The sequence below is a fragment of the Acomys minous genome (assembly GCF_964271855.1).
Source record: "Acomys minous genome assembly, chromosome: 5".
Lineage (NCBI taxonomy): Eukaryota > Metazoa > Chordata > Mammalia > Rodentia > Muridae > Acomys > Acomys minous.
This window is the reverse complement of record NC_140494.1, coordinates 98,950,132-98,960,651: the sequence shown is the minus strand read 5'-3', so window position 1 is coordinate 98,960,651 and position 10,520 is coordinate 98,950,132. Positions and strand designations below refer to the sequence as shown.

The 10,520-nt window shown below is 36.0% G+C and overlaps 1 protein-coding gene across 1 annotated transcript; it reads right to left on the bottom strand.

The window, feature by feature from the left end:
* Positions 1–1,506: 1,506 nt before the first annotated feature.
* LOC311597510 (olfactory receptor 8C8) lies at positions 1,507–2,460 on the bottom strand (the record flags this gene model as incomplete). The annotated part of the gene is made up of 1 exon (XM_084781721.1): positions 1,507–2,460. The coding sequence occupies exon 1, from the start codon at positions 2,455–2,457 to the stop codon at positions 1,507–1,509; it is 951 nt and encodes a 316-aa protein (XP_084637847.1). The 5' UTR covers positions 2,458–2,460.
* Positions 2,461–10,520: the final 8,060 nt, after the last annotated feature.

Below are 10,520 nucleotides of genomic sequence, written 5' to 3'. Positions count from 1 at the left end.
AGTTTACAGCACATTATTCAGTAACTTTCATAAGTAGATGTGTTTTTTCTTAAACTACAGCTTGGAAACCACGTGGACAAGCTCTCTAATATAGGTATCCTGTTTGCCTCCATATTTTCACAGATTTCGCTGTTGGAGAATAACTCTCCAAATGTTATATGTTTCTTCACTTTCTATTTTCCTTTCCATGTATTAAGAAATGCAACATGTGTAAAAAATGAACAGTGAGCCATTAGTTGTATGGCCTTGCAGTACTTGTGTGACCATTTCTTCATCTAGATGGCAGATACATGTAGAGGTAAATATTGACAGAGGAATAGAGAGACAGAGATGATTTCTGGTTATGAGGACCCAGTCACAAATGCATGAATTATATCAATTTGTCTTTATCCTAATGTGCAATGTATTTTACAAAAGTAAACTGACATTTTTAAATGAAGGATATCCATCTGTGGAATAGGGTGTAAAGAATATTGTAGATTGTGTTCTGTGACCAAAGTTTGTAACTTTATTTTTCTAAGTGGAGGCATAGACACAATCCACATATCCTAGACAAGGATGTGACCATTTCAATCCTAAATCATAGCAAAAATATCTGTTTGCTGAAATACTTTCAAACTCATGGAGGAGTGGGGAAATATATTCCGTAGAATAGACCTAACACATGCTCTGATAATCATAAAAGTAAGACCATACCTCAGCAAATTACAGGTTTCCATTGTCAATTTCATGCTAAAATGCTAGAAAAAGGGACCATATCAAATAACTGCTGGAATTTTGACAATTACAACATTCCCCACAATTGTCTTCACATCTCTTTGAGTGAGTATGCAGGTAATAAACATGTAAAATGAGGAAACATTTTAAAATTATATCAGAAAACCAAGAAATAAATGAGTTGGAAATAAAGCATACAACTCCAAGAACATTATTGGCTAGAAAAAATTAGGCATTGTGGGCCTAGGAGAAGGTTTAGCTGTGAGGAGCTCTTAACACTCTTATTTAAAACAGGAGTTCCTTTTCTAGCCCCTCTTTGTGTCCTCAGCTACCTGCAGTTCCACTACTAGGAAATCTAACATCCTCTTCTATCCCCCGCAGACTCCAGGCTTCTAAATGCACACAGTAAACACATACAAGGAGGTTCAACACATACATATAAATTTTAAAACAACTGCACAAATACTTTTTAAAGAAGGGTATGAAAGAAAAGAAATAAGAACTTTTGTCCTCAGATAAAATAAAAATGCCAACCAAGGTCTTTATAGGACACAGTCAATGAACATGAGATAATATTCGGAAAACATTGAGTCTGAGAATGTCTCATAGTCTCAAAGTACTCATAGAGTTACGTTGCATGGTTTAAAGAAAGGGGGTATTATAAATATATTCTATCCAATGTATTGAGTGACAATGATTAAAAAATGATACATTATAAGTAATATAAACAACAGAAAAAGAAATGCCAAAGTTGAAATGATGAGGCTAAAGGATGAACCATAGAACAAATCAGCCTGTTATTCTTTTCCAGGTTTTCCTCACAGCAAGCTTGACATCCTTGTTTCTGAGGCTGTAAATGAGAGGATTCAACATGGGCACCAATAAAGTGTAAAACACTGAAAAAAATTTCCCCTGGCCCACAGTTTCAGCAGATGATGGCTTGATATAAGCAAGCAGTCCAGACCCATAGAAGAGACTAACAGTTATGATGTGAGACCCACAAGTGCCCAAGGCTTTAGACCAAGCCTTACCTGATGACATATGAATGATATTGTAAAGGATCATAGCATATGAGATTAGGATAATGAGGCAACATAAAATGATAGCTGTACCCACCACAACAGAGCTCATAAGCTCATTGACGTAGGTGCTACTGCAGGAGAGCGGGAGGAGAGGGAAGATGTCACACATGTAGTGGTTGATGATGTTAGAATCACAAAAGCTGAGCCTGATCATACACCCGGTGTGAGCCATGGCACTAACAAAACCCATCAAGTAAGAACCAAATATCAACAGGCAACAGATCTTAGGGGACATAACAACCTTGTACATTAGTGGCTTACAGATGGCCACATAGCGATCATAGGCCATGGCTGTCAGCACATAACTCTCAGAGTTCACAAAAAACAGGAAGAAAAACAGCTGAGTCATGCATCCTCTCAAGGAGATGGTGTTCTTCTCTAAAACAAAACTCATCAGCATTTTGGGGGTAAAGACCATTGAATAACAGAAATCAATGAAGGACAGGTTGAAGAGGAAAAAGTACATGGGAGTGTGAAGGTTGGAGTTCAGACAAATGAGATTCATTAGGCTCAAGTTTCCTATCATGGTAGCTGTGTAGTTCATCAAGAACAGGATAAATAAGGGCATCTGGAGCTCAGGTTGGTCTGTCAGTCCCACAAGAATGAACTCAGACACTGAAGAGTCATTTTCCATAGGCATTTGCATCATGTGTGGCATCTGCAAGAGTAAGTGTAGAAAGCAATGTTAACCCATAAAGCATCACTCACTCTAAAAGAAAAGTTGGATTGATTGGTGTCTAAGCCTGAGTAAAAGAAACAAAGAGCCCTGCGGAATCCGTATTTCCTTTCCTATACATATTATGTTTATCTCCAGAGAGACCCTTTGAACATTACATCCTTTTGTTCACCTCGTGTTTACTAAGGAATAAGGCTGAAAATAATAATGCATACATTTTTCTCAGAACATAGGCCTTATATGGCTGTGGGTTTGAAGGTAAAATATCAAGATAAAAATGACTCAGTGCTCACCTTGATTCATCTAGAGACTTTTCTGACATTAGAGTTCGTGGTCTCTTCCTCCACACTGTATTCAGAGAGTTAACATTAATAATGAAGCAGGTACTTGTAATCAGTGCAGACAGTGTGTCTCACTTGCTAGAGGAGATTCCTTTGGGAAAAGTGATATGGTTCTCTTTGAGGATTTCATAAAGTTTCTTTTCTCATACAAGAAAGAAAGAAAGAAAGAAAGAAAGAAAGAAAGAAAGAAAGATAAAATTTCTTCTATGAGTCCCCCAAATGTCTCAGTCAAGATTTCTGATAAAATTCCTTAAAAATCACAGAAACTTTTTTCCATGTCAAATGAGTCCCTTGTGGATAGAAATCATTGTGTTTTTACTACAGAACTAACAACAGTCCTCTAGAGATTCAACATTCTACTCAATTTATAATTTTCCAGTAGGAGTAGCTGGTCCCCAGGGCAGAACAGTGAGTGGTAGCCCTTGCCAGTCTCTTCCTTAAGCTCTGCACAGCTCTACAAGAGGAAATGTCCAGGGACATGCTCACTTGCCATTTGCAATGTTCCTATGATTTCAGTAATAAACCATTAACTAAGGATCAATACTGTAAAAAAAAAAAACAGTTGCAGAAAAAGGATAAAAGAGTTTGAAAAGATTCTCAAGTTAGCACAAATTTACATCAGAGCCTTTCACTTCTCAGCTATGAAACTACATTGTGTTCTAGTCTTTGTTTAATTATGTTTGTATATTCTTATGAACTACTATAAAATATTCATAAAAATTGACAAATTCTGAATAAGCGGTAGTTCTCAGTTATCATACAGAAATTCGTGGGTGCAGTGTGGACAAACTAGTAATTTCAAATACACAAAACAAACTATCTATTATGTTTTAAGACAACTTAAACAAGGTATTAGAAGTTTACTAGATGAATGAAAATCTACCAGTATGTGTCAGTCCCCTTACACTGCTTACATGTTTACTCAGATAAAGTTCTTTTTGCACTGGCACATTTGGGGATTGCTGTGGTATTGTCCTGCAGAGTGGAGAACAAACAGAAACTTCAGTACCTACCTTCCCATGCCATGTTTTCCTCATCACTACCATACACACATGAAGTGTAACCTACAATGTTTCTGTATGTATTACCAAATGTAAGTTACATGGTAACTGGGCTCAGAGAATGAGTGCTTAAGGATAATCTCATATAAAACTCCTTTGAAGAAAAGAACATTGAAGACATTGAAGAAAGTTGCTTAAGACTGGTAATAAAAGAAACATGCATACTACAAACAAAAATTAGTTCACAATATGTACCTAAATATAAAATCTAAAGTCATAACACTCTTACAAAAAGAAATGTAAGATAAGAAAAATAATGGGACTTACGGATCTGGAAACAGGTTCAACTTTCCTGTATCTTTCTGATCAAATCACGTTAGTATTTTCAGTGGCCTGCAGGTTTCAGAGGACTTTGGTCACTTTAGAGAAAGAATTCATGACAGAGAAATGAGAAATATGCAGAACATGAGTTAATGAGAAAAAAGAAGTCAAAAAATACAGAGCAGGCCAGTTCTACGAATTTTTTTGCAGTCTTGATTTATGTTAAAAGTTGCCTTTGAGGACACAAGAATTTAAAGAAAAAACTTTAGTGTGTGTGTGTGTGTGTGTGTGTGTGTGTGTGTGTGTGTGTGCCTGTTTATGAACAATGTGTATCCTATCCCTCTTTCATTTCATGGAGAGACACTTGACTGGTCTTTCAGAAACTGTCGTGAAACATTGCTAATGACATCTTTTACATTGCTCATCATAGCTGCACAAGCGTTTCCTCTGAAGTCTCCAATAGGATAAATTGTTTATTAATTTCAAGGTCAGTTTCTTGGCCAATATCTTTTAAATCCAAGCCTAATCCCAAAGTGAACAGGTCCTTGACCCTCTGCATAAAAATATACAAGAAAGAATCTCAGTCAGAATGTAAAAGAGATATTGATCCTTCCCATCATGGAGTGCTCTAAGAGTCTGGACAACTGCTTACTTTACTGAATTATCAAGACATTGCACCATGACATGTACTGGTCTCATGGAAACCCCAACAAGAAGAATATGTTATAGAGCTTTCAGCTCTTGGATGTGCACACGAAGTGTATACACTTTAAAGTCTTAAAAACCAATTTGCCAAAATTGCATATCTAAAAGAGTTAAAAGACCAAAATAAACTGAGGGGTGCCACCTTGAAGAGGAAAGCCCAAAGGTAGCACTTTACCAAACCCAAACCTTTGATGTAGCACATTTTATGGAATTACAAAATTGGCTAATAGACTCACCAAATCATGAGTCTTTCTGTCAGAGACAGGCAGCACCTGGATTTATGAGTGACATTTAATGTGCCTCATAGTTCTTCTACTTTAAAATATATTATCTAATATGACACAAAATGAGCTTCAATAACAATGACAAAATGAGGATGTCTGGGAAATCTGGAATCTCACAGTTTCCTTGTTATTAAAGAAAAAAAACATTCTAAGAAAAAAAATAGAGATCTTCTTCCAATCCAGTTTTGGTAAAAATAAAAATCACATACACATAAAAAGTACATGAAAACTTAACAGAGAAAAACTCTGAGCTAAAAAAAAAATCTCCTAAGCTAATTTGGATTCTGCCACTTTAACTGCTGCAGCTTCCCTGTGTTCCACACTTGATCATAGCCAGAAGTTCAGTAATGATCAATGTTCAGCCTCGTGGTTATGACTGACCCTTTGTCATCATAGCAGAATTGTCCTTCTTCACCAGAGAATCATACTTATTGTACCTTTCGTCGGAATCTGCATTTCTATTGATGCCCACCTCCAGAAAAAAAAAAAAAGGAAATTAGGTAGCTCCTCCCTGAGGAGGACTACTTAGGCTCCTCAACAGCATTCTTTAGTTGTCTATACTTTTCTGTCTGTATGAAGCTCTGTGAGATTTGCCCCCATGTCAGCATGTCTACTTGGGCTGTATTCTCTCAGGTCTTGTTTAGTAAGCCATATACTTTCTGTATCATCGGTTACATTTTCTGTAACTTTTGTGAGACTCCATCTCATAGCAGTTTTCCAGGTCTTCTGGCTTCTGGACATTTACGCACACCCTTCCTCTTCCCTAACTTTTCTTGAGCGCTGGGTGTCAAGTTAGCATTGCAGATGCAGATATATTGGCTACACAGCCCACAATCGTTTGTTTTCTACCTTCTTACTGTTGTGGTTGTCTGAAATCATATACATGCATGGCATAACAGTAGGGCTGAACTGATAAGGGTAGAAATGGGAAGGTGGGGAGAGAGAAATAAAGAAGAGGAAATCTACGTAATTTTGTTTAAATTAAATTTTATTTAAATTAAACTTTAAAGGAAGAAAAAAAAAGCTTTACAATGACGATCCTGTAACTATGTGTCATGCTCAGAGATTGGTGTCTTATTCGGCCATCATCAAAGAGGCTTCCTCCTGCAACAGGTGGGAACAGATACAGAGACTCACATGCAGGCCTCATGCAGAGAGAGGGGCTTCAGAGCACACAGCTCTAACCAAGGTATCCTCATCAAATCCTTTCCCACAGAGCTCAGGGGACACTACAGAGGAGGACACGGATAGGCAGAGGGGACAGTGGATTCTAAAATCAACACAGCAAAGCTCATTTGAACTCACAGTAACTGAAGCAATAACCACAGAGCCTGCACAGGTCTATAACAGAATGAAAAAATATATTAGCTTTCATTTTTGTACCTTTGTGGGTCTCTGATCCTTGTGCTTTCTCTTGGTACTATTTTATTTTTCTGTTGACTAAGATTGTCCAACTTGGATGTGATGTTTTCTGTTTCTTAATAATTGCAAACCCGATCATGGCCATATTTCTCAGTGTGTATTTTTCTCATCTCTCTAGTTTTTCCTAAAGTCCTGGTTGTGTTCCTGGGTCTCCTTCAGATAATTCCTTGGATGTCCTGGGGACACCAGAACCTGTTCTTACTGATCGTTGCCATCTGCTCCTTGCATTTCCTCCAGACGCAGCTCACATCTGGAACCACAGTCTTTGTTGGCTCTCATTAGAAAAGAACAGGCCTACAGGAGATAACAATAAAACATAAAAAATAAGATAAAACAGAAAAAAAAGAGTCTATGTCTAATAAAGGGGGAAATCCATTAAAGGGCATTATCCATAGCAAACCATTAAAATTGAAACTCAAAAACTCCAAACTGTTTAAGCAACACAATTTTACCAATAATATTTTTAAAGAAAATACAAGATTCTGGTATGATAATAAAAACTGAACCAATATTTACCTCTTTTCACTGATAAAAGTGGTGACTGAAGCAGGGCAATGGTGGTGCACGCCTTTAATCCCAGCACTTGGGAGGCAGAGGCAGGAGGATCACTGTCAGTTCGAGGCCAACCTGGTCTACAAAGGGAGTCCAGGACAGTCAAGGCTACACAGAGAAACCCTGTCTTGAAAAAACAAAACAACAACAAAAAAGGTGGTGACTGGTTGGAAAGAACATGCGAGAACTTTCTGGAATATGGGAAATTTTATAGCATCTTGCTGGAGATGATCATACATGCATATACTTATAAAAAGTCAAAATAATTTAAGATATTTCTACATGTAAATTGTCATGAAGTAAAATTTAAAATGGGCTATGAGTATATTTATTAATAACAGTTTTTTCTCCTTTATTAATTTATTCTTGTTACATCTCAATGGTTATCCCATCCCTTGTATCCTCCCATTCTTCCCTCCCTCCCATTTTCCCCTTATTCCCCTCCCCTATGACTGTTCCTGAGGGGGATTACCACCCCCTGTATATGCTCATAGTGTATCAAGTCTCTTCTTGGTAACCTGCTGTCCTTCCTCTGAGTGCCACCAGCTCCCCCCCTCCAGGGGACATGGTCAAAGGTGAGGCACCAGAGTATGTGAGAAAGTCATATCCCACTCTCCACTCTACTGTGGAGAGTGTTCTGTCCATTGTCTAGATCTGGGTAGGGGTTTAAGGTTTACCGCTTGTATTGTCCTTGGCTGGTGCCTTAGTTTGAGCAGGACCCCATGGCCCAAATCTGCCTATCATAATGTTCTACTTGTAGGCTTCTAGGACCCTCTGGATCCTTCTACTTTGCCATTCTCCCATGATTCTCTCATCTAGAGTCCCACTAGAATGTTCTCCCCTGTGTCTCAGTTTCCTGGTAAGTGAAGGCTTTCGTGGGACATGCCCCTTGGGCTAGTATGCAGATATAAGTTTTACCAGAATTAATATAGTTCGATATTTTAAACAATATGTTATTCAATTAACCCATAAGAACTTTTTTAATGTACAACTGGAATGTTCTTTAATAGCATAAATTTGATCTCTGATATTCAATTTAAAGTACCCATTCATCCATGTTAATGCCGATTCAGAGGCATAAAGCCGGGATAGAACATATATCCTGAAAAACAATACTTTGGCTTACTGTGGATATTCTGCTAAGACTTGGAAGAAATTGTCTGACATTGATGCAAACAGATAAAGAATAATTAGGTGCAAACAGGGACATTTATATTTTCCCATCTATCTTTTTGCCTCTGAATTCTGTAAATATTGCATGGAATTTATGTTTCTACCATCAATCATGAGGCTAACATAAAACTTCTGTTACTTAAAATACTCAGTGTAATATTAATAGGTTCAGCTTAAAAGAAGATCAAAGCCTATTTCAAATTACCTAAAACATAATTCATAATTTTATTAAACTAGTATGCATATAAGTAGGAAAGTTTAAATAACAGCTAGGGAAAAACAATAAGGTGAATAATATCTATATTTAAAAGTAAGAGACAAGAACAAAGAGACCTATCATTAATACATTCCAATGCTTAAGAATAAAGGGGAAATTTAAATTAATGATACATGATTAAGATATAGAATATATTTTATTGGTCTTACAGATATAATGATTATAATGTCTGAAATAATATTCTATGTCTTTAAAATCACATACATCTATTCTAATCATGAAATAGGCAAAGCAAATCTAAATTGAAAAACATTCTATAAATCTCATGTAGTTTTGCTACTTGCAGTTGTCAAAATCCTCCAACGTATCTGAAGTAAAAATGGGAACAATTAGTAAAAACACATTCTGGTGTCATCATGACATCCAAGGAAATGATCTGAATGAGACCCAGATACACAAACAGGACTTTAGGAAAAACTAAACAAATGTGACTAACAAATGCACACTGAAAAATATGGCCAGTATCGGGCTTGCAATTATATTGTTGAGATTTTTGTTTTGCTTCTATGTTTGTAAGGAGTATTGGTCTGTAGTTTTTATTTGTGGTATCTTTATCTGATATTAGTATTAAAATTATACTGGATTTATAAAAGGAGATTGGAAGTGTTCTTGCAGTTTTTGTTTCAATAATTTCAGGGTTTTTTTTCCAATGGAGTCTCACTGGTTATATAAACCACACTTAAGTATAAGCTCCCAGAAGTAGATGGCCGACACAGAACAAACTTACATGAGTTTTTGTAGATTTCTTGTTCTCATATTTTTTTTTTTTTTTGGTTTCATGTTTTTTCTTACTTGTGTATACTGACTTCCAATTTGGTGTTTTTGTGAGTTTTGGTTTGGTATTTGTTTGTTTGTTTTCTGTGTGTGCATTTGTGTGTATTTCTTGTGATTTTTGTTTGTTTGTGAAATTATTATGGATTTTTTTATTTGCTCATTTTGTTTTCTGAAAAGAGAGAGAAAGGAGTAGAGTTATATGGGAGGAGGTAGAGAGGATTTGAAGGAAATGGGGCATGGGGAAATGGTATTGAGAATATTTTGTATGAATTTTCAAATAAATAAGAAATGTATTTTGGCCAAAAGGCTGATGAATATGCTCCAAAATTATAGAGAGTTTTGGGTAATTATTCAGGTAGGAAACTGTCATATTTTCATTTGGAAAGCTACTACCCTGCACTCCCGTCATACTCAGGCAATCAAGTTTATTCCTTCTCAAGTCTCTGATGGAGTTGAAGACCAGGTAGCCTAGTTTTACAATGAAGCTTGGCTGTTTAGGATTAAGATATTTTTAGGTCTAGATAGATGTTTTAAGTTGATAATGACAAGATGTTATGGAAATTGATTTACATTCAGAATTTTAGATGTACCAAGATAGGAAAGATGTTTTCTTCATGGCTGTCAAATACAAATAGCCAAAACACTAAGCATGTAACAATTATAAAATTCCTGATTTTGTCATGGTTCTTCTTGCTATAGGTAGTTTATTGTATATAAGTGTAATAATATAAATGTATATGTAAAAAATAAAAATTATTTAATTTAAAAAGAAAAAAAGAAATATTGGTTGTGTATATAATTTGAGAGTCTGTAAGAATTCTACTGTGAACCCATCTGAACTTGTACATTTTTCAAATGAAGTCTTTTTATTACTGATTAGATCTCTTTGTGATGAGCATGTTCAACTTAAGATGTTGATCTCTTCCTAGTTTAATTTTGGTAATCTGGATGAAGGTAGAAATCAATCCACTTTATGTAAGGCTTCTCTATATTAATAGAATATAGGTTTTAACATTACTCCCTTATGTTCTGAATTTCTTTGATGTTTGCTGCAATGTTTTCCAACTCATTTTTTTCCTTTTTATTTATTTTATTTTTTCCAAGATATATATTATTTTATTAATTTGTTCTTGTTACATCTCAATGGTTATCCCATCCCTTGTCTCCTCACATTGTTCCCTCCCTCCCATTTTCC